Consider the following 23,801-nt stretch of genomic DNA (forward strand, 5'->3'; position numbering starts at 1 on the left):
CCCCAGCAGGCTGGCTGCCTGCCTCTGCAGGCCAGGCCTGCGCCTGCCCCAGACCCTATAAGGCCTGGGAGCTGAAAGCAGAGCCAGCTGCCAGCTGCGCCGCCAGTCACTCCAAAGGACCCTCTCGCAGTCCAGGTGAGCAATGCCAGGGTGAGGCAAGGTCTCCAGGTGGGTGTCAGGGAAAGTCTGGGGGCTATGGGTGTGGGGCAGGAGGCATGGGAACCCCATTTATGAACCATCTCTGCCCCCTCCCAGCTGCTTAGAGTATTAACATGTCTGCTCAAGAGGAAGGAGGCCGGAAGCCCCACAAATCCAAGGGCAAGGTGAGGAGAGGTATGGGAGGGGGAGATCCCTGCTACGGCCTGGAGACCCCCAGAACCTTACAAAGGTGACCGCCACAGCCCTCAGATCTGGGAGTTTTCTGGGTGGGGTGGGAGGGCTCTGAGAGCCAAGGTGCTAACTCTTCCTCCTGTCCCAAGCTGGGGGTGGGGGCAGACTTCAGCTCCTTTCCTATTTTGTGACCCTCGGCTAGCCACAGCACCTCTCTCAGCCTCAGTTTCCCCATTTGTGAAATGGGGGCTGTGGAAGAAGGCCTTGGAGACTCAAAGGAGGACCTTTTCCTCCTTCCATGGGAGGCCGGCTGCATCTGCCCATTGTCCAGACTAGGAAACTGAGGCCTGAAACTCAAGGTCACCCAAAAACAAGAGCCTGAGAGGTGTGGAAGCCCAGGGTTGCCTGATGCTTTCCCCCACCCCATCCCGTCTCGGCCCAGCCTGCTCATGCTGTCCCCTCCCCACATAGACCCTGAGCAACTTCTTGGGGTTCCTGCCTGGCTTCAGTTCTGCCCGGAACCTGGTGGCCAACGCTCACAGCTCAGCAGGAGAGGCCCAGCCAGTAGCTGATCCCACAGGTACTCCCACCCCCGAGGCCGCCCATCCCCAGGCCCAGGGTGAGTACACAGCTCGATAGGGTGGGGGGTCTGGGGAGACTCCAGGAATAGGAAATCCCCTAGCAGGGACTTCGGGCCACTTTGGGACATTTCCTATGTGCCTGCATCATCTAAATAGACACTGCATGACTGCCAACACTCATTTAGCACCAGATGAGGAAACTGAGGCATAAATATGGCAAGTGAGTGGCCCAAGGTGCATAATCAGCAAAAGTGGGGGTGTGAACACAGCCTAGCTCCCTTCAGTACCACCCACACTTTCCACCCCCACCCCACCTCCCCATCACCCATTTCTGATGCCTGTGGACCAGGGCCTGGGTGTTCTGCGGGCAGACCTTGTTAGGGATGGCAATCCTGGGGGTCTCCCCACCCTCGTTACTCAGCCAGAGTACTCGGGACACATCGGGGGGCTGGTGCAGGCGTAGGGGAGGGGGAGACGACCCAGGTTTGGGTGGCTGCCCGGGTTGGGCCTCATTCTGGGCCGAGCCCTTGGCAGCTGACTTCTGCTCCACATACCCAGGCCTGACAGGCAACTGCCAGCTGTAGCAGAGGTGGGGCGGGGCCCTGACTCCTCTCCCTGCAATCTCCCGGGGTGGGTGTCCAGCACCCAGGACTCAGGTGGAGAAAACACTAGGGAGATCCTCGGTTCCAGGGGACTGAGGTCCTGGGGGGTCAAAAGGAGCCAAGCCCGTGGCCATAGATGTCACCTCCTGCTGTCCCTGGCGGAGTGGCTGGGACATTCCTGACCTTTTGGGCTGTGCCCGCCAATTGCGCAATGGGCACCAGAGCAGCTGATGCCAGCCCGCTTCCCTCGCATTCCCTGGGGTGCCTGACCAGCTTCTGTCCCCGTAGCAGCTACCGACCCGAAGCAGATGGCCAGGGAGGTGGAAAAGCTGCCGTCGCCTTCAGACAAGGTGAGTGGCTGTCAGAGTCTGGTCTGATGGCCTCTGCCTCCCTCGGGAATGTTTTGGTTCCTGCCCAAGGAGAGAGCAGACATCCCTCTAAGCCTCCACTGCCACATCTGTGAAATGGGTGCAATACTGCCTCACTGCCCACATGGACAGGCTCCAAACTACAGCCCGCCCCTCACTCTCTGTCTAGCATGATGGGAACCAAACAGCAGCAACTCACCATGTGTCAGGCTCTGGACACTGTGCTTTATACGTACTGCTTAATAGTTAATCCTCCCAACCACCCTGTGAGGAAGGGAGTAAGTAGTACCCCGCACGACAGCTGAGGCACAGAGAAGCTGAGCCGCCTGCCAAAAGTCATATAGCAGGTCATGGTAGTTTGCGACTTGAACCCAGGGGCAGTCAGAGGCTGAACTACACCAACGCTGTATCCACCCTTGGTCCTGAATACATGGGGACCGCCCATGTTATCCTGTCCCCAAGGCTGGGCCAAGTGGAGGGACTGATGTAAGCCAGCTGAGCCACAGAGGGTGCCGAGCCCTGATAGGAACTCTTCCGCCCAGCACATGGCCCCACTCTGGTCTTCCTAGTCTCCCTCTGCCCTCAGCCCAAGCAGATCGGAGCATCTCAGAAGGGGAAGAACCTCGACAGGTCCTTCTGGCTGAAATTAAAACAGACCCCTCGCCCCTTCTCCATTTATGCAATTCTTTTCTGCTCCTCTCCACTCATGTTAACTGAACACCTACTATCTGCAAAGTGCAGATAATCCTTGAAAGTGGTGCTATTTTAATCACTTTTCAGAAACTGGCTCAGAGAGGGGAATGTGGATTTCACACAGCGAGTGCAGTAAAGCCGAGATTTGAACCTGGGTCTCTGTGGGCACAGATCCCAAGGTGCCCACTTGATTTAATCCTGGGCAGGAAGCAGGCAGTGAGAATAAACTTCTCAATGTCAGTACTGTGGCTATTTGGGGCAGGCTCATTCTTGGTTGTGGGTCTGTCCTGGGCACTATGGGTGTTGCACAGCATGCCAGGCCCACAGGCAATCAATGTAAGTAGCGCCCTGTGCCCCAGTCACAACAATCACAGATGTCCCCAAACTTGCCCAATGTCTCCGGGGAGATGGGGGGGGGGGGGGAAGCTGAACCTGGTATTGGTTGAAACTTCCATTGGGTAGGTTAAAAATAATTAGTTATTGACAATTTCCTATGGCTCGAACCCAATACTTGTCCCTGTACTTGTGTGGTTACCACTTTCCCAAATGTTTATTCCCTTCTTAGTTGAATACATTCATTTTAACGAACAATTTGGTCTCCCCACTGTAATGGGGAAACCAGGCTCAAATTCTGCTAAAAAAGAAAAAAACGTAATTCAATGGCTTGCTGAGCCTAAGGCATGGATACCACCAAGGCACCTTGTCAAGGGTTGCAGAGGTGTTAGGGACCCGCTGTCAGCAGGGGACCTATTGGATCAGAGGAGTGATTTGACGTAGTGATGGGCTTGTGAAGGCTGTGTCCTAAAGGCCATGGGTGCCTCGCGGGTGGGAAGAAGGAGGCAGGGCCTCTGGGTGACAGATATCACTTACCAGGCCCATCAGGAATCAGGCTGGCAGAAGTCTGCCTCCCAGCTCTGCTCTTGACCACACATGTCCTTTCTCATCAGATGATCTCTGGGGTGAAGGACCAGGTGTGCTCCACGATGACCAAAACGAAAGACGCCATCTCCTCCGGAGTGGCCAACGTGACAGACTCAGCTAAAGGTGTGCTTCAGGGAGCTCGTGGCGTGTCCCGACCTGAGCACACTGGAACCAAGGAGGCTGTGGCCAGTGGGGTCGCAGGGACAGTGGATATAGCCAAAGGGACCTTTCAGACTGGTGTGGATACCACCAAGATGGTGCTGACTGACACCAAGAACACCATCTGCAGTGGAGTGACCGGTGCTGTGAATATGGCAACAGGGGCTGTTCAGGGGGGCCTGGACACCACCAAGACAGTCCTGACTGGCACCAAAGACACAGTGTCCGCTGGCCTCACCGGGGCAGTGGGTGTGGCTAAGGGTGCCATCCAAACTGGCATGGACACTTCCAAGACAGTCCTCACTGGCACCAAAGACACAGTGTCCGCTGGCCTCACTGGAGCAATGGGAATGGCCAAGGGAGCTGTGCAGACGGGTGTGGACACCTCTAAGACCATCCTGACTGGCACCAAAGACACAGTGTCCACTGGCCTCACCGGGGCAGTGGGTGTGGCCAAAGGTGTCGTCCAAGCTGGCATGGACACCACCAAAACAGTCCTGACTGGCACCAAAAATACAGTGTCCGCTGGCCTCACCGGGGCAATGGGTATGACCAAGGGTGCTGTTCAGACCGGTGTGGACACCACCAAGACAGTCCTCACTGGCACCAAAGACACAGTGTCCACTGGCCTCACGGGGGCAATGGATGTAGCCAAGGGTGCCATCCAAACTGGCATGGACACCTCCAAGACCATCCTAACTGGCACCAAAAACACAGTGTCCACCGGACTCTCTGGAGCAATGGGTGTTGCCAAAGGTGCCGTGCAAACTGGCGTGGACACCACCAAGACGGTTCTCACTGGCACCAAAGACACTGTGTCCACTGGACTCACCGGCGCAGTAGGTGTGGCCAAGAGTGCCGTTCAGACTGGTGTGGACACCTCCAAGACTATCCTGACTGGCACCAAAAACACAGTGTCCGCTGGCCTCACCGGGGCCATGGGAATGGCCAAGGGTGCTGTTCAGACAGGTGTGGACACCTCTAAGACCATCCTGACTGGCACCAAAGACACAGTGTCCACTGGACTCACTGGGGCTGTGGGTGTAGCCAAAGGTGCCATCCAAACTGGCGTGGACACCACCAAGACAGTCCTGACTGGCACCAAAGACACAGTGTCCGCTGGCCTCACCGGGGCAATGGGAATGGCCAAGGGTGCTGTTCAGACGGGTGTGGACACCTCTAAGACCATCCTAACTGGCACCAAAGACACAGTGTCCACTGGCCTCACGGGAGCAATGGACATAGCAAAAGGTGCCGTCCAAACTGGCGTGGACACCACCAGGACAGTCCTGACGGGCACCAAAGACACAGTGTCCGCTGGCCTCACCGGAGCAATGGGAATGGCCAAGGGTGCTGTTCAGACGGGTGTGGACACCTCTAAGACCATCCTGACTGGCACCAAAGACACAGTGTCCGCTGGCCTCACCGGGGCAATGGGAATGGCCAAGGGTGCTGTTCAGACGGGTGTGGACACCTCTAAGACCATCCTGACTGGCACCAAAGACACAGTGTCTACTGGCCTCACCGGGGCAGTGGGTGTGGCCAAAGGTGCCGTGCAAACTGGCGTGGACACCTCTAAGACCATCCTGACTGGCACCAAAGACACCGTGTCTGCTGGCCTCACTGGGGCAATAGGAATGGCCAAGGGTGCCGTCCAAACTGGCATGGACACCTCTAAGACCATCCTGACTGGCACCAAAGACACAGTGTCCGCTGGCCTCACCGGGGCAATGGGTATGACCAAGGGTGCTGTCCAGTCCGGTGTGAACACCACCAAGACAGTCCTCAGTGGCACCAAAGACACAGTGTCCACTGGCCTCACGGGGGCAATGGACGTAGCCAAAGGTGCCGTCCAAACTGGCATGGACACCTCCAAGACCATCCTAACTGGCACCAAAAACACAGTGTCCACCGGACTCTCTGGAGCAATGGGTGTGGCCAAAGGTGCCGTGCAAACTGGCGTGGACACCACCAAGACGGTTCTCACTGGCACCAAAGACACTGTGTCCACTGGACTCACCGGTGCAGTAGGTGTGGCCAAGAGTGCTGTCCAGACTGGTGTGGACACCTCCAAGACCATCCTGACTGGCACCAAAGACACAGTGTCCGCTGGTCTCACTGGAGCAATGGGAATGGCCAAGGGTGCCGTCCAAACTGGCATGGACACCACCAAGACAGTCCTGACTGGCACCAAAAACACAGTGTCCGCTGGCCTCACCGGGGCAATGGGTATGACCAAGGGGGCTCTTCAGACCGGTGTGGACACCACCAAGACAGTCCTCACTGGCACCAAAGACACAGTGTCCACTGGCCTCACGGGGGCAATGGATGTAGCCAAGGGTGCCATCCAAACTGGCATGGACACCTCCAAGACCATCCTAACTGGCACCAAAAACACAGTGTCCACCGGACTCTCTGGAGCAATGGGTGTGGCCAAAGGTGCCGTGCAAACTGGCGTGGACACCACCAAGACGGTTCTCACTGGCACCAAAGACACTGTGTCCACTGGACTCACCGGTGCAGTAGGTGTGGCCAAGAGTGCTGTCCAGACTGGTGTGGACACCTCTAAGACCATCCTAACTGGCACCAAAGACACAGTGTCCACTGGCCTCACGGGAGCAATGGACATAGCAAAAGGTGCCGTCCAAACTGGCATGGACACCTCTAAGACCATCCTGACTGGCACCAAAGACACAGTGTCCGCTGGCCTCACCGGGGCCATGGGAATGGCCAAGGGTGCTGTTCAGACGGGTGTAGACACCTCTAAGACCATCCTGACTGGCACCAAAGACACAGTGTCCACTGGACTCACTGGGGCTGTGGGTGTAGCCAAAGGTGCCATCCAAACTGGCGTGGACACCACCAGGACAGTCCTGACGGGCACCAAAGACACAGTGTCCGCTGGCCTCACCGGAGCAATGGGAATGGCCAAGGGTGCTGTTCAGACGGGTGTGGACACCTCTAAGACCATCCTGACTGGCACCAAAGACACAGTGTCCGCTGGCCTCACCGGGGCAATGGGAATGGCCAAGGGTGCTGTTCAGACGGGTGTGGACACCTCTAAGACCATCCTGACTGGCACCAAAGACACAGTGTCTACTGGCCTCACCGGGGCAGTGGGTGTGGCCAAAGGTGCCGTGCAAACTGGCGTGGACACCTCTAAGACCATCCTGACTGGCACCAAAGACACCGTGTCTGCTGGCCTCACTGGGGCAATAGGAATGGCCAAGGGTGCCGTCCAAACTGGCATGGACACCTCTAAGACCATCCTGACTGGCACCAAAGACACAGTGTCCGCTGGCCTCACCGGGGCAATGGGTATGACCAAGGGTGCTGTCCAGTCCGGTGTGAACACCACCAAGACAGTCCTCAGTGGCACCAAAGACACAGTGTCCACTGGCCTCACGGGGGCAATGGACGTAGCCAAAGGTGCCGTCCAAACTGGCATGGACACCTCCAAGACCATCCTAACTGGCACCAAAAACACAGTGTCCACCGGACTCTCTGGAGCAATGGGTGTGGCCAAAGGTGCCGTGCAAACTGGCGTGGACACCACCAAGACGGTTCTCACTGGCACCAAAGACACTGTGTCCACTGGACTCACCGGTGCAGTAGGTGTGGCCAAGAGTGCTGTCCAGACTGGTGTGGACACCTCCAAGACCATCCTGACTGGCACCAAAGACACAGTGTCCGCTGGTCTCACTGGAGCAATGGGAATGGCCAAGGGAGCTGTGCAGACGGGTGTGGACACCTCTAAGACCATCCTGACTGGCACCAAAGACACAGTGTCCGCTGGCCTCACCGGGGCAATGGGAATGGCCAAGGGTGCTGTTCAGACGGGTGTGGACACCTCTAAGACCATCCTGACTGGCACCAAAGACACAGTGTCCGCTGGCCTCACCGGGGCAATGGGTATGACCAAGTGTGCTGTCCAGACTGGTGTGGACACCACCAAGACGGTCCTCACTGGCACCAAAGACACAGTGTCCACTGGCCTCACGGGAGCAATGGACGTAGCCAAGGGTGCCGTCCAAACTGGCATGGATACCACCAAGACAGTCCTGACTGGCACCAAAAACACAGTGTCCGCTGGCCTCACCGGAGCAGTGGGTGTGGCTAAGGGTGCCATCCAAACTGGTGTGAACACCTCCAAGACAGTCCTGACTGGCACCAAAGACACAGTGTCCGCTGGCCTCACCGGTGCAGTAGGTGTAGCCAAGAGTGCCGTACAGACCGGTGTGGACACCTCCAAGACAGTCCTGACTGGCACCAAAGACACAGTGTCCGCTGGCCTCACCGGGGCAATGGGTGTAGCTAAGGGTGCCGCCCAAACTGGCATAAATACTTCAAAGACTGTTCTTAAGGGAACCAAAGACACGGTGTCCACTGGACTCACTGGGGCAACGGGTATGGCCAAGTGTGCTGTCCAGACTAGTGTGGACACCTCCAAGACCTTCTTGACTGGCACCAAAGACACAGTATCCACTGGCCTCAATGGGGCAATGGGTTTCACCAAGGGCGCTGTCCAGATTGGTCTGGGCACTATACAGAATTGGTTACCTGGTGCTGGGGAAAGCTCCTATGGTGGACTCACCAATGACCAGGAGACCGACAAATTTGGGCAACAAACTGTGCTGAACCCCCTGGAGGCTTCATCCTGCATGGTCTCCAGCCTCCCAGACACTCTCTGTGCAAGCCATGTCCTTGCCACAGAAGCCATTGCAAGTACCCAGAGCCTTAGTTCCACTGTGGCAGCATTCACACAAGGAACCTCACTGGGCACAGAGGATGCGGGGTGCATGGCCACCATGCACAGCCATGAAGGTGTCATGGGCTTCATGACACTCCCAGAGGAACTGGGGGCGATCTTCCACCCCATGAACGCGGAGGAGCAAGGTAAGGACTAGCGGTCCTAGTGGGTGCTTGTCATCTGTCTAACCCAAGATCTGGATGCCACAAGGGGACTCAGGTTGAGTAATCCCATCTTCCCTTCCAGCTCAGTTGGTGGCTTCTGAGCCTGGGCCCAGGGTGCCCGCAGCAGACCAGAGCAGTTACTTCGTGCGTCTTGGTGACCTGGCCCACGGCTTTCGCCAGCGGGCTTTCGAGCATACCCTGAGCCATTTGCAGCATGGCCAGTTCCAGGCTAGGGCCACAATGGCCCAGCTTGAGGACTCCATCAGGCTGGTAAGAGTGTTCCCCTCTCCAGGGTGCCTTTCTCAGAATATCTCCCCATGGTTTCCCCTACCACAGGCAGTGACCCGACATCTCAGCCACTAAGATGGCCATAGATTGTTCTCATGGCGCTTGTGTCCCAGAGAGGGAGATGTACAACCAAACCAAATACAGTAGTCCCCCATTTCTTTGGGAGAGACATTCCAAGACCCCCTGTGAATGCCTGAAACCATGGATAGACTGAACCCTAAATATACTGTTTTTTCCTACACATACATACATACCTATGATAAAATTTAATTTATAATTTAGGCACAGTGAGAGATTAACAGTAATAATAAAATAGAGCAATTATAACATATTATAAGTAATGTTACTGTGGCATTAAGTAAAATAAGGGTGACTTGAACATGAGCACTGTGATACCCCAATAATTGATTTAATAACTGATACAGCTACTGTGTGACTAATAGGTGGGGGCATCTACAGAGTGGAGACACTGGACAAAGGGATGGGTCACGCCCCTGGTGGGACCGAGCAGGGCCATTTGAGATCTCATCACACTATTCAGAACAGCGTGCCATTTAAAAATTATGAATTTTTTATTTCTGGAGTTTTTCCTTTAATATGTTTGAACCGTGGTTGACTGCAGGAACTGAAATTGTGGAAAGTGAAACTCACCATAAGAGGGGAATGCTGTACCTACAAAAAGGAATGCAAAGAAGGAAACAAGACAACCATGTAGACAGAGGGTCTGGGCTGGGCAGGAGAGCGCCCCTTTGAGCCACATTGTGAATGCCAAGGAGAGAGCCATGCAGAGTTGGGGAGAAGTGGAGACCATAAGAAGAGAGTGCCCAGTCCTAACTGGGTAGCTCAGTTGGTTATAGCATCATCCCAATATGCCAAGGTTGCAGGTTCAATCCCCGGTCAGATCACATATAAGAATCAACCAATTCTATATAATAAAGAGGTGATATGCAAATTAACCCTCACACCCTCACAAGATGGCTGCCTATGACCAGGCCGGCAGGGGGGTTAGTGAGGGACAACCAAACAACTGAACAGCAGGCTGTGTGGGGCGACCAGGCCAGCAGGGGGGTTAGTGAGGGATGACCAAACGACTGAACAGCAGGCTGTGTGGGGCGACCAGGCCAGCAGGGGGGTTAGTGAGGGACAACCAAACAACTGAACAGCAGGCTGTGTGGGGCGACCAGGCCGGCAGGGGGGTTAGTGAGGGATGACCAAACGACTGAACAGCAGGCTGTGTGGGGCGACCAGGCCGGCAGGGGGGTTAGTGAGGGATGACCAAACGACTGAACAGCAGGCTGTGTGGGGCGACCAGGCCGGCAGGGGGGTTAGTGAGGGATGACCAAACGACTGAACAGCAGGCTGCATGGAGCGACCAGGCCGGTGGGGGAGGGGGGGGCTGTGAGTGGCAACCAGGCCAGCAGGGGGGGCAGTCAGGGGCAACCAGGCTGGCAGAGGGGGGCAGTTGGTGATGACCAGGCCGGCGGGGGGGGGGGGGGGGCAGTAAGAGGCGACCAGGCCGGCGAGGGGGGGGTGCAGTTGGGGGCAACCAGGATGGGGGGGGTTGGGCAGTTGGGGGCAATTAGGCTGGCAGGGGGGGCAATGAGGGATGACTAGGCCGGTGGGGGAGGCAGTTAGGGGCGACCAGACAAGCAGGCAGGTGAGCGATTAGGAGCCAGCAGTCCAGGATTGTGAGAGGGATGTCCCCCAAGGGGTCCCGGATTGGAGAGCTTGCAGGCTGGGCTGAGGGGACCCCCACCCCCACCCTCGTGCACGAATTTTGTGTACGGGGCCTCTAGTGAATGTATAAATAAGCGGAACAAATCAATGTTTTTTTCTCTCTCTCCTTTCCTTTCTAAAATCAATGTAAGCCTGGTCAAGATGTCTCAGTGGTTGAACATCGACCTATGAACCATGGGTTTGATTCCCAGTCAGGGCACATGTCCGGATTGTGAACTCCATCCCCAGTAGGGAGTGTGCAGGAGGCAGTCAATTGATGTTTCTCTCTTATTGATGTTTCTCTCTCTCTCTCTCTCTCTCTCTCTCTCTCTCTCTCTCTCTCTCTCTCTCTCTCTCTCATCAATAAAAACGTTTTTTTAAAAACTAAAATCAATTAAAAAACAACACCAGAGTGCCCAATAACAAGCTATGTATTCAAGGAACAGAAAGGCAGCTGGGGTGACAGGATGAAGTGAAGGTGGGGACGGGATAGAGGGAGCCCAGGGATCTAGGGTTCAGTGATGTACAGTGATCATGATGGGGTGTTAGCGGGAGATGAGGTCTGAGATGCCTTGGGGGCAGATTGTGCAGACCAGAGGGAGGTGTTTTTTTTATCCAACAGGGAATGGGGGGCCACATGAGGGCTTAGAGTTGGGGGGTGACAAGATTGCATCATCTGTTATTTGATTTCCCTGAAGACCTCATGAGAATTTAGATTATTGCCACTTTACAAGAGAAGACAGGCCTATCAGGGATAGCTGGCTCTAAACTTGTGGCACTCCCACCATGCCACACAGCTCCAGGCCAGGGAGTACCCACCCCAGCTCCTCATGCCATTCTTAGGAGATAGTGTGTGAAAGGTCCTTGCCAAAAGCCCTCATTTCTCTGCTGGGCTCTTTACAGATTGAAAAGGCCAAGCAGGCTCCAGAAGGACAGCCATGGACAGATAAAGCCGGTACCCAAGAGGTATGTACAAGACAAGGCTCCCAGGGTCTTCTCCTCTCTGACCCCTGCTCACCTCTCCCCCTCTTCCTGCAGGTGTCAGACTTGGGGGCTCTGTCCAGGACGTGTGGACTCATCCAGCAGCTCCACGTGGCTTACAGCACCCTAGCCTCCAGCCTCCAGGGTCTCCCAGCCGAGCTCCAGCAGCGGGTCAGGCAGGCGAGGCACAGCCTCTGTGAGCTGTATGGTGTCGTCTCCTCCGCCAGCTCCATTGCAGAGCTGCCAGCCGAGCGCCTGGCTCAGAGCCGTGAGAGTGTAGGCCAGGCCTGGCAAGGGCTGGAGAAGCTGCTGGAGAGCGTGCAGCATAGCCCCCCGCTCAGCTGGCTGGTGGGACCCTTTGACCTGCACCCTAGTGGGCAGCAACTGTAGGTCCTTCTCAGAGCCTCCCCAGCCCCAACTCCCTGAAGCTCTGGGACTGCCCCATCTACCTTTCTTCCCAAGCATGGCTGGCCTAGGAGCCCAGGGTTGCTAAGACCATTGACAGAGGGCCTGCACTTGAAGAACCTGAGCAAGCACTCCAGTTACGAAAGAGAAGTGAAATGTGCCTGAGTCTAGAAGATTCTCCTAGCAGTCCCCACTAGGAGCCCCATCATCTTTGCAGGGGATGGGGGTCTTCCACCCCAGTCTGGGCCGTCAGCTACCAGCTTAGCGGGTAGTCCTGCTCCTCTGTACTCACTTTGAAAGCATCTACCCCAGACCTAGCAAACACCTTGCACCGCAATGTACCAGAATGCCACCACCATCCGGAGGCAGTGTCCCAACTGCCTTTGCTGAATGTGGCCTAAAGGGCTCTGGGGAACTGCATTGTTTAGAGGGGCTTTGGGGGGCTACAAATCAAGTCCCTTCCTGCCTCTTCTGCTTGCCCACCTGCCCTGTCCTACGGGCCACTCACGGGATCACAGAGCTGAGGTTCTGGTCCCTGGGGCATCTGAGCCCAGAGGCTGCCTATGGCGGAATGAAAGGGCTTCCCCACAGGGGCAGGGCCCAGGGAGGATGGGACAAAAGGTGCTGAGTGATCCTTCAGGTCTTGGTAACTTGCTCCAGGCTGGAGACGAGGGCCTGCAATGGTGGGAACATCCCTGCAACCCCAGCCAGAGGGCCAAGCCCCCTGCCCCTGCCCCGAGATGTGAAAACTCAGGATGTCCATCCAAGAAATTCCCCCTCACTGGCCTAGGCCTCTCTCCATCTGGGAGCTGACATCAGAACACCAGCAGCCCAAGCCGGGTCCAGCTTCCATCTTCCCAGAACCTGCACCATGCCGACAGCACGCCCCCACACTGCACCCTCTTCTCAGAAATGATCAGGTGCTCTGAGCTCAAGGATGAACGGGCTCACTCTCCCTAAGGGTTACCAAAGGCTGCCAGCATCTGGGAGGGACTCTGCACTGGGGTGCTGGCACCTGGCTTGACGAAAGAACCAGTCAGTGAACCTTCCAAGACTTTCTTTCCTCGACCTCCAACACATAAGGTTATCAGAGGTGAAGACACCGGGAATTCAGCTATTCACAGAAACCCAGCAAAGTGACCTGACTTCAAGTCCAGCCAAACCAAATGGGGGGCGGGCAGGTCTCAAGAAATCCCTGCCATACCAGTCTCCCTCTCGGCTAGGATGGTGGGCTCACGCGGGACAGGGGGACACAAAGGGGGCCACTGTTTAGCCAGAAACCGCCGAGGGCAGGTGCCTGGCCGGGAGTCACACACACATCCTCCATCTAAATCCACAAGACTTCCCTGTGAGGCTAGTCAGCCCCTGTCCAGGTGAGAAAAGAGAAGCCCAGAGCGGGAGTGCCACTTGCCTGATGTCACACAGGGAGGCCTGCCCCCAGTGCTTATGCTCTCAGAATGTGTAAAGGAAACAACCCACAGGACACTTCCTGGCCTGAATGCCCTGAACTGGCAGTGCCAAGCACACTGGTTCTTGACTTGGGGGGGGTGGAGGGAGGGGGGCTCGCAGTGCCACCTGCAGTCTGGGCAAGAGGGAAAACGACTGAGTCAGTGGAGCAAGGCAGCGGCTTCTGGGGAGAACATGGTAGCCACTGTCCGGGACCTGCCTCCACGCCCCCCCCCACCCCCCCGCTGGCCTCTTTGTTTCTCCTTTCTGGGCACTGGGCAGCCAAACCCAGGACATCAAACCACAGCTTCCATTTGAGCCTCGAAGTTCAGAGAGTTTTATTTTTCCTTTATTATTTTTGGAAAGGCCTTGCTCCCACCCCATTTCTTCACCATCAGGCCTGCCGGGCAGGGAACACCATTAAAACCAAGCTCACATTCACTGTATAGGGTGACACTATGGCTTAAACCCTTTGTCCCCAATAGGGCCCTTGACAGCTACAGACCTCTCCCCATTCTAGCCCAGCTGCACCAGTAACACTAGAAAACCAAGCCAATAAAAGTGATTTTTTTCATTAAAAAAACCCTTTATAGTCATTTCATGTCGGTTGGAAATCACAGAAATTGGGCAGAAAAAAAACCCCGAGGGACAAATACAAATGAAGAGCACAGCATCTCCCCAACAGTTCTCTGCTCCCTGGGCGGCCGGGAAGGAGTGGGGCAGGCCTACGGGCATCTACATGACGGGCGGGGCCTGGCCGCCGGGCTGCCCGGGGCTCAGCTGTCCTCGTCGTCCAGGGACTCAGAGTCCACGTGCGCCCTCTGGCGCTCCTGCCGGTCCTTCCCTGGCCCGTCCAGGTCGGGGCCCTCCCTCGCGCTGCTGGTGAAGCACAGCACGGTGGGGGTGAGCAAACTGCCTTTCTGTCTGTCTATCTCCGTCTAGCACTGACAAACTAAAAGCCCTAGGCCCATCCCACCGTGCCCGATGCAGTGGGTGTGTGTTGAATGGTCTGGGGTTCTCAGCAGGCCGCACACCACACTCGAGGGTGGTTGTGAAAGAGACTGCCTGCACCCACTCCTGGGGAGTTGGGAGGAAGCCGCTGTCTCTAGGATCTGACCCAGGGCAGCTCAGCTCCCTCGCCTGGGGCGTCCTGAGGGGTCTGTTGCCAAGGTAGGGGATGGGAGGCCAGCACCTGGGGGCCAAGTCTCTGGGACCCTGACCAGGATAAGCAGCCCAGACATCAGGGTGCCTTCTCAGCAAGTTGCCCCCCTCCCCTGCTTTCTTAGAAAGTCACCCCCAGTGCCACAGCCCCCAGGGACACTTACTCATTGTGTAACAAGTCTTCAGAGGAGCCCCCCACTGGCCCCTCTTCCAAGTTCTGTCCTTCCTCCTGTTCCTTGTCCTCCGTGCTCCCACCCTTCTGGGATGTGGCCTCACCATTCACTGAGGCTGAGAGATCTGGGGGAGGGAAGGGGGGCATACGACACTGTGGTGCTATTGCCCAGGACCCCTGTCCCCTTCCCATTGAGAGCAGGTGGGAGAGCAAGCCAGCTCTGGGACAGGGGACCCTCGACACCCCTGAAGGACCCTGGCCCCATGTGTCCACAATCACCTCTACCTCCGTGCCTCCCAGTCGCATGGGGACTGTCAGCTCCACCAGGCCCCGGCTGGCTGCATGTGCTTCTGCAGCCGGCCCAGGCCCAGGCCCCTGAAGAAGGGAGGGGCCAGTAAATGAGTGCTGAGGCTGGGGCAGAGGTAACACCCCGCCGGGCTAGCCCCCGGCTGCTGAGGCTTTTTCAGCCGAGCCAACTTAACACCAGTCTGAAGGGCTACTCTAAGCATCTGTCATGAGGACCAGGTGACGCCAGCAGGAACACCTCCTGCTCCCAAAGGCCACTGTCCCTGCTGGAAACATCCTTTTTCCTCTCAGCTCACCCATGACCCTCCAGCTGCAGCCCAAGGCCTGTGCCTTACTTGGCTCACACACACTTGGCACACACACACACACACACACACACACACGCCCTCCTACACTGCCTGACTCTGAGAGTCCAGAGACCGTGAGGGGCAGAGGTGTGTGCGTGTACCAGCCACGAGCTGCCTTGGGGACAAAGCCAGGCCTGCGCAGAGAGCACCAGGACACACCACCACTGTCGTCAGGGGAGGAGCCCACCAGCTCACCAGCACTGGCCTCATCCTCCGGCCTCTCCGACGGGGCCTCCTCTCCAACCGGAGCCTCCTCAGGCTTCTCTGCCTCCGCTGGCTCCTTCTCCACTCCAGTCCTGGTTGCCTTCTGAATGGCCTCAACCTTTGGTCCCAGGACCCGAGACTTGAGCCGGGTGTAGACCTCCGCAGCCTTCTCCATCACCTCCTTGTTGGCCTTGTAACGCCGAATCTGCCCGCCAAGAGCCCTGGCTCAGGGAGTGTAGTTGGCCTCACCCCCCCTCCCCGCCCTGAGACCCTCCCTATTGCTGCCACCACCTGGGCACCTCCCACGGAGACTGGCACACCCCTGGGCAGTCCACCGGCCCTCTCCTCACTGACCAAGGGCAGCTGTGGTTAGACCCCGGCCTGCTTCCAACCCTGGGCTCCAACTGTACCTTTTTCAACGTGGCCACCACATCAGTGTTCTTCTGGAGAATATGCGAGGTCACCTGCAGGGTCCCAAGCTCCTCTAGTGCGTTCAAACACCTCTTCACATCCTGAGGGTGGGAAAGTAAGAAGTAAGGAGGGATAGCACCTAGGCGACCCAATAGGTCAGAGTAGGGCACCTCAGGGCTTTCCCTGTGGAAAGAGCTGCAGAAAGACCCAGAGTTGGAGGGATCTTGGGGCCCGCCCACAGCACCAGCTGGCAGGGACACTGAGCACTGCACATCAGCTAGGGGACACACAATAAAAACAATGGATCCCGCCCCACCCCGCCCCATCCACCCCAAGGAACCCTGGATTTGCCTCAATTCCTGGAGACTTCTAAGGGAGCTCCAGACATGCAGGGGTGGCAGGGACTGCTTCATCAGGCAAAGGGGCTTCTCATGACCCCAAGGTGTGTCTTACCGGATTATCGACCTTTAGGGCGAACTTGATCTCGCTGTGCAGTTTCTGAAGCTTCTCCTCCACGGAAGGTTCTGTGGCCAGGAGAGAACGCACTGCCTGGGCCTCAGCTCCCAAGCCGACTTGGCCAAGGGCCTGAGCACCACTACGTGACAGAAGAACCTGCCCCCCTCCCGACCTCAGCAACTGTGGGCTGCAAGACCTTGGCAGCGACTGTGACAGCTGGGCCCTCACCTTTCTTCTTCTCAACCTTCCTGTCGGATGGGAACCCTTCTGACCGCTTCCGGGTTCGTTCCACCTTCATGGGCCTGTGAAGACTCAATCCCTTTAGGCCTCTGACCAACATCCACGAAGCCACCCTGCCCTAACCACTGCCATCCTCCCCACTAAGGGCCGGGAGCTACAGAAGAAAACCTTTAGGAGGCCCCAAAGCTGTGAGGAGGGGTCAGGGATCTTCGTGACCTGGTCTAAGACAGGCACCTAGGACAAACCATGTGAAATCTCAAAGTTCTTTTTTTTTTTTTTTTATGTGGCTGCGGGTTAATGTCTAGTATGTAAGACCCAGTGAATGAGTTATTAAAAGGCGCTCCACTTGGACACTCATAAACAAGAGCAACACTCGTTAACATGGTTCCAGTTCGCTATAACCGGTTTGGCTCAGTGGATAGAGCGTCGGCCTGCGGACTGAAAGGTCCCAGGTTCGATTCCGGTCAAGGGCATGTACCTTGGTTGCGGGCACATCCCCAGTAGGGGGTGTGCAGGAGGCAGCTGGTGGATGTCTCTCTCTCATCAATGTTTCTAACTCTCTATCCCTCTCCCTTCCTCTCTGTAAAAAATCAATAAAATATATTTAAAAAACAAAACAAAACAAAACATGGTTCCAGTTCTATACTCTACTCGACAGTCAGGCTGCAAGTTCCCAGGGGGTAGATTCCAACCAGTGGCTGGAATTCCATTTCAAAATGTCAGGGAGATGTGCTGGCCCCACAGTGGGTCTTGGACTTAAAAAGCCTGAGAACCACTGGTCTGGGGACAGTTCCCCCTTTGGCACTACTGACATTAGGGCCAGGTCATTCTCTGTGGGGGCCATCCTGCATTCTATGCTGTGTCGAGCAGCATCCCTGGCCCCCATTCACTTGATGTCTGGAACACCCCAGTCAAGGACCACAATCCTGAACAGAGGACACTTCAACAGGATCTGTTTAGCAAACTAAATTTGGAAGCTGGGCCCCTCCAATAAGGAGTGAGAACCTGGGGACCAGGATGGGCCTCGGGGAGCTAGGGCAGACAGGCTAAGTGAGTGCTGACCTGGATCGGGGCTTCTCCTCAGGGCGCCCTTTCTTCTCCTTCTGGCTGGGTCTCTTCATGGATTCTGTGTTTTGTGGCTGCAACTTCTTAGCTGATTTCTTCACCTGCAGCAGCAAAATAGAGGGGCTGGAGCGGCAGGGGCTGGCTCTGAACTCCTGAACTCCCCCTTGGGGAGACAACACTTCCTGCCACCACCTTAACACTGCTGGGAGCTGGTAGAATGGACAGGATGGAATGGGAAAGGTCCCTGTGTCCCATCCATCCCTGGCAGCAGATCTCAGGCTCTGAAAGGCCCACCAACAGTGGGGCAGCCCTTCGTATTCTTTCTTCCCAGCAGGACACTTCCTGAGGCAGGGAACTTGGTCCCCCCTTTGGGACAAGGGAAAGCAACTGGGAGAGAACAGGGTGTTGTCAGGCTTTCCCCATTCCCACGTAAAGTGGGATCCTGGTCTAGAATGTGATGGACCTTGGAAGTCAGTCAGACTCTCGGATTCAGGCCCACACCAACACATGGGGCTTGATTGTCACCACTGCCCTTTGCTGGCATCAGAGTCCTCCTGACTGCTCCCATGCTCACCCCACAAGCTGTTACCCCATAGTGGCCAGAGGACACATGTGGACATCTAAGTCAGATCCACCCCTTGTCTGCAGACAGCCCTTCAGGTCTCCCACTTCCCTCAGGGTAAAAGTCTAAGTCCTCCCCACAGTCCACAAGGCCCTGCACATCCTGACTCCATTCCCTCCCTGACCTCACCTTCTTCTCTCCCCCTGGCTCACTCTGATCCAGCCATACAGCCCTTCTTCTTCCTCCAACATGCCAGGCATGGTCTTGCCCCAGGGCCTTTGCACAGGCTATGCCCACAGTCTTGGAAGTTGTTCTCCAAGTTATCTTCCCAGATCACCTCCCACTTAACTCAGATCCCTACATGTCACCTTCTTGACTGAAGCCTTTAGGGTCTACCCCATTTAAAATAGAAACCCTCCCATCCCAGCACTTCATGGCCTCCCCTCTGCCTTATTCCTCTTAGCACAGAATGCTCCGGAAAGCACCATGTAACATTTTAATGTTGTTTACACTCTTTCTCCCTCCCTCGGATATCAGCTCCTTAACATTGGGGGTTTCTGTGTGTCACCCACTGCTTTCGTGCCACACCCCCAGCACCCAGAACAGGGTCTAATACACAGCAGGTGCTCAATAAACATGCTGGATAAAGGAATGGACTTGAAGGGGTGGGTGTTAGGGAGAAGCCTCTTCAGTTACCCATGTTTCCCCGCCAACCCCCATGGGCTACATGACCCCCGCCAGGTGGGGCGCACCTCTCTCTCCAGCTCAGCCTCCGGCTCCGAGTCAGAGGAGGACTGGGGCCCCCGTCCCCGACCCTTCCGGCCACGCTGCTTCCTGACGGGCTCTTCCTCATCCCTGACCTCATCGCCGCTGCTTCCCCCACTGCCCCCTTGCAGGGCTTCCCCACGCTCAGCCCGTTCACGCCTCCGCTCCTTCTCCTCCTTCTCCTGCTCCCGGAGCCGCCGCAGCTCTTCCTCCTGCTCCCGGCGCCGCCGGGCCTCCAGCTCACGTCGCCGTTCCTCATCACGGCGCTTCCACTCGCTGATTCGGTCTACCTCCTCACTGTCGCTGGGGGTGCAGGCCAATTAGAGAGGGGGCCTGTCCTCAGAAGGCACTGCTCCAGACCCACCCACAGCCTGGCTGAGGACCCTATCAGAAGCAACCCACCTGTCACTGCTTGAGCTGCTCGGGGGCCGCTCAGGCTTCGGTTTCCGCCCGCGGGGTTTGGGGGGAGGCTTCTCAGCTACGAAAAAGAAAGGGTGGCCTTCTTCTGCACTGTCCTCCAGGCGGGGCAGGGGACCCCCACAGCCCAGCCCAGAGGCGAGGGCCCATGTGGGGCAGGCCCCAGGGAACCAGGTCAGAACCGGTGCCAGCTACCCTACCTGGCTTCCTGCTCCTGGGAGGTTTCTTTACTGACACATCCGAGTCTGAGGAGGAGGACGAGGAGGCCAAAGAGGAGGAAGAGGCCGACCTGGCCACGGCCACTGGCTCACCTTTGACCCCTTCAGATTCTGGTTTGGAATCTGAGTCAGAGGCCGATGGCGGCTTCTGGAAGAGGCCGGGGCATGGAGGTGAGAGAGCAGACCCCAGCACCCCCTATAGACCCCAATCCACAACATTTCACCTCCCCCAAAAAAGCTTTTTAGGCTTAGCATCATAGGCAGCCCTGGATGTGCCTACAGCTGCCTGATCCTTCACCTTGGTCACAGTGCATAACCTCCCCAGACCTCCCTCCTCCTGGGTGAAGTGCAAGGATTTTTCCCAGTGGCAAGAGCTTTTTAAAATCTTGCCTGGAGGCCCAATTAGATGTGCTGCCCTCTTCCACTGTCTCTGCCCCCGAGCTCCTGAGTCCCCAGCACACACTTGTACATATACACTCACATCCACGTGTGTACATGTACACAATACACATAACACTTGTATATAACTCGTACATAGCTCATACATGTCAGACAACACACTCATGTACTTGTACACACCACACATGCACACTTGTACAGGTATGCACATGCTCACACACACACAAGCACATACAATACATACATCCATACACACACACACACACACACACACACACACACACACACAAGGGACAACTAAGAGTGCTTCATTCCCTTCTGATGCCAACACCTGTAAAAGACAGGAGTGGCAAAAAAATAGGTCATCTGCTCAGGGAAGTGCTCTGCACACATGGTACTCAGAAACTAGGGGCTGAGGCCATCAGTGAAGCCAGAGGTGGAAGTCAGCAGTGCCCTGGCCTATGCCCTATCCTCCTTCAAAAAGGACCCGACTCTAATTGTGGACAGTCGTTGGTGACCTTGAGAGAAGCTCTAAGAGTTTCTCCCAGGTGAGCATAAAAAAAAAAACAAAAAACCACCTCTAGCCTGGCTGGTGTTGCTCAGTGACTGAGCGTCAACCCAGGAACTAAGAGGTCAGGGTACATGCTTGTGTTACAGACTCAATCCCCAGTAGGGGGTGTGCAGGAGGCAGCGAATCAATGATTCTCGCTCATCATTGATGTTTCTATCTCTCTCTCCCCCTCTCCTTTGAAATCAATAAAGATATCCGTATTTAACAAAAATAAATAAGTTAAATGAAAACATACTTTAAAAAAACCACACAACACACCTCTACCTTTTTCTTCCGTCCTGCCAGGGGGCCCCGCCGTGGCACCCGAACCATGGCTTTCTTCTCAGGGGTGAAATCCTGGGCAGAGAGAAGAGAGCTGAACAGAATTCAACTGGCTGGCCACTGCTCAGTTCCCACCTGTGTATCTCTCCCCACCCACCTACGGAGCAAACCACCTGTTCACCTGGTCACTGGTCTTCTCTGACTCAGATGAGCTTTCAGAGTTCTCCTCCTCAGACGGGGACACACTAGCCTGATCAAGGTCACTGGAGGCCTTCCGGGCTCGTTTTGAGACCGACATCTGGAGGGAGAGCAACCCAAACAGACCAGAAAAGCATATGTGCTCAGCAGAGCCGTCTCCCCCGGACCCCTCTTATCCCGGGAAAGAGCTCGAACTCTACAACAGGGGTGTGGAATTCTGGCCCAAGAGCCATATAAGGCCCAAGAAATCATTTGGTCTGGCCTGCCAAGGCATTAGAGATGAGTTAATTAAATGTTTGACCAAATATAGCAGGCTAATTTTTAAGGTGATAATTTTGGCACGAGAATGTTATAAGTATCCAAGTGGCCCTTGGCAGAAAAAAGGTTCCCCACCCTTGCTCTAGAACTTTTAACGAGGTCAACTGGGACCCTTCAAGAATCTGATTAAAAAACCAGGAGTGGGTAAATAAGCTGCAGGATGCAACTTCAGGCTGGAAGGAGAAAGAGTCAGGGCATTGCTGGGCCACCAGCCCCTCACAGGCCAGGTGCACCTGCCCCACCCCACCCCTACCTTCAAGGTTGATGCTTTTCGCTTCAGACTGCTGTTGTCACTGCTCTTGTCTGAGTCTGAATCACTCTCCATCCTGTCGCTGGCAGCTGCAGCAGTCACGGCTGTGACAGTCATGACGCCCCTGTCCTCGTCGTCCTCACTCCTCCCTGCAGGGTCAGCTTCAGGGGCCTCACTGTCAGAGGAACTCACCGGCTGGGAGGAGGGGGCAGAGACAGTGAGTTCATTCTCAGGCTTGGGTGGATTTCCCAACCAGGGCAGCGACCCAGAGGACAGCACCCACCAGTGGCAGTGTCTCAAATGCCAGGGCCTCCTCACTTTCCCAATGGGGAAATTGAGGCCCAGAAAGCCCTGAGAACTGAGGCAGGAGGCTGAGATGGACAAAACTATGATTCAAGCACTGTGGGACTCATGGTAAAACCCTGGGCAAGTGACTTAAGCCTCTCTGTACCTCAGTTTCCACATCAAAGCAATGAGGATGTCACCGCTTTGGCCTCACAGGGATGAGACACAAGTGGTATGTGATGTACTTAGAACAGTGCCCAGACTGGCAAGAGATCCATCAAGGCTTGCTTTTTATTACTATTACTATTATTATTATTCTCATAATTAAGAGAAGGGAGCTGACCTAACACAGGACCTCTGGGCTTAAACTTCAAGGCACTGTTATTTCTGCTTTACCCCAAATTCCTATAGAATGAAATACTATTCAGCCATAAAGCGGGATGAAGCTCTGACACAACCTTATGTGTGGCATTTGTTCTACTCGAACCATATGCTAGGCTCATTTACAACTCACTTTTGGGAGGAGGTACTCGGTGTCAGGTACTGTGCTAGGTAGATGGTAAGTGCACAGATATGAACAGAACATGGTCCCTGCCCCTGGGGAACTTACAATCTAATGGGAGAAACCAACCATAGCCACCTGGACAGACCAATGTCACACTGTGGTGAAGGGCAGCAATGAAGATATCAGCACATGAGTGGGAAGGATCAGAGAGAGGTGTATGCCAGGTGGTGGGAGTATTTTGCACTGGGAGGGGGACCTCAGAAGACATGACATTTGAGCTGAGGAGTTGTCCCAAGCATGCAAAGGGATAGGGGCTAGAGGCATTTGGGAAGACAGGATTGGCATAAGTGAAGGTTCCCCTAAGGAATCTGGACAAGTAGGGGGGGAGGGTGCGGGGCGGGGAGAGGCACAGCGAAAGAAAAGCAAATGACAGCAGAGAGGCTGGGGGGGTTAGGCCCGGCCAGGTGAGGCAGGGGTGATCAAGGCTCGAGGCGGTCAGCAGATGGCACAATGACAGGCCACAGGGCTTTCTCGGGTCCCTTTTTGAACTTCTGTATGTTTTATGTTTGTGTGAGGAAGACGGATGGGCCCGGTCATATATAGCCATCATTCAGTCATTCAATGAACATCACGGAATACCTGCTATATGCCTGGGCCTGTGCTGGGGCTACAGACGAGTAAGACAGGGTCCCTGTTCTTGGGAACCTCATAGTCTAATGGGGATACAGACAAGTAAATGCAATTACAACACAGCATGAGGGGAGGCACCCAGCCAAATCCAAGTGTAAAATCTGACCAGGTTTTTTCACAGTATGTACCTCTTTTCTAAATAACTGATTTTTTAAAGAACAAGATTGAGATCTTAAAAGCTACATTCTCTGGAATCATGTGGAAACAACCCAAATGTCTATATACTGACGAGTAAATAAAATGTGGGATAGCTATAGAATGGAATACTATTCAGCCATAAAAAGGAATGAAGCTCTGACACATGCTAACCAACACGAGTGAACCTTGAAAGCATGCTCAGTGAGAGAAGATACAAAGGCCAAATACATGATTCCATTCATATGAAATGTCCAGAATATGCAAAATCATCAAAACAGAAAGTAGGTTAGTAGTTCCTACTGTTTGGGCAAGAGAGAATTGAGGGTGACTGCTAATGAAGAAGGTTGTTTCTTTGGGGGTGATAGGAATGTTCTGGAATCAGATAGTAGTGATGGTTGCACAACATTGTGAAAGTATTAAAAGCCATTGTACTGTATGCTTTAAAATTCTGAATTTTA

The 23,801-nt window shown here is 55.3% G+C and overlaps 2 protein-coding genes across 10 annotated transcripts in view; one reads left to right on the top strand and one right to left on the bottom strand.

Annotated features, from left to right (window-relative positions):
- On the top strand, positions 1-13,722 carry PLIN4 (perilipin 4). 5 transcript variants are annotated; one of them, XM_059697111.1, is made up of 8 exons: positions 1-135; positions 256-323; positions 802-949; positions 1,802-1,863; positions 3,522-8,550; positions 8,651-8,838; positions 11,476-11,538; positions 11,611-13,722. In XM_059697111.1, the coding sequence occupies exons 2-8, from the start codon at positions 273-275 to the stop codon at positions 11,941-11,943; spliced, it is 5,874 nt and encodes a 1,957-aa protein (XP_059553094.1). In that variant the 5' UTR covers positions 1-135; positions 256-272; the 3' UTR covers positions 11,944-13,722. The 5 variants fall into 5 exon arrangements, with proteins under 5 accessions (XP_059553094.1, XP_059553096.1, XP_059553097.1 ...); XM_059697113.1 differs by having other exon boundaries at positions 2-135; positions 1,805-1,863; XM_059697114.1 differs by having other exon boundaries at positions 2-135; positions 802-910.
- HDGFL2 (HDGF like 2) overlaps positions 13,718-23,801 on the bottom strand; it is a 17,472-nt gene continuing 7,388 nt past the window's right edge. Inside the window, exons 4-16 of one of the 5 annotated variants that reach the window (XM_059697120.1) lie at positions 21,729-21,920; positions 21,141-21,257; positions 20,963-21,034; positions 19,711-19,876; positions 19,496-19,571; positions 19,081-19,396; positions 17,764-17,867; positions 16,690-16,763; positions 16,459-16,529; positions 16,005-16,106; positions 15,586-15,799; positions 14,730-14,862; positions 13,718-14,280 (exon numbers count right to left, since the gene is read on the bottom strand). In XM_059697120.1, the coding sequence (XP_059553103.1) occupies positions 14,181-14,280; positions 14,730-14,862; positions 15,586-15,799; positions 16,005-16,106; positions 16,459-16,529; positions 16,690-16,763; positions 17,764-17,867; positions 19,081-19,396; positions 19,496-19,571; positions 19,711-19,876; positions 20,963-21,034; positions 21,141-21,257; positions 21,729-21,920 (1,737 nt within the window). In that variant the 3' untranslated portion in view covers positions 13,718-14,180. Of the gene's footprint in view, positions 14,284-14,729; positions 14,863-15,585; positions 15,816-16,004; positions 16,107-16,458; positions 16,530-16,689; positions 16,764-17,763; positions 17,868-19,080; positions 19,397-19,495; positions 19,572-19,710; positions 19,877-20,956; positions 21,035-21,140; positions 21,258-21,728; positions 21,921-23,801 lie in introns of those variants that run through there. The other 4 variants (XM_059697118.1, XM_059697117.1, XM_059697116.1 and 1 more) reach the window with 4 other exon arrangements.

This window comes from Myotis daubentonii, chromosome 5 (assembly GCF_963259705.1).
Source record: "Myotis daubentonii chromosome 5, mMyoDau2.1, whole genome shotgun sequence".
NCBI lineage: Eukaryota > Metazoa > Chordata > Mammalia > Chiroptera > Vespertilionidae > Myotis > Myotis daubentonii.

What these genes read in the sequence shown, in the direction of transcription:
- PLIN4 (XM_059697111.1), top strand. Translation starts at nt 273, where the DNA reads ATGTCTGCTCAAGAGGAAGGAGGCCGGAAGCCCCACAAATCCAAGGGC. An exon ending in CCCACAAATCCAAGGGCAAG is followed by an intron (nt 324 to 801) that starts GTGAGGAGAGGT and finishes CTCCCCACATAG; the next exon opens with ACCCTGAGCAACTTCTTGGG. An exon ending in TGCCGTCGCCTTCAGACAAG is followed by an intron (nt 1,864 to 3,521) that starts GTGAGTGGCTGT and finishes CTTTCTCATCAG; the next exon opens with ATGATCTCTGGGGTGAAGGA.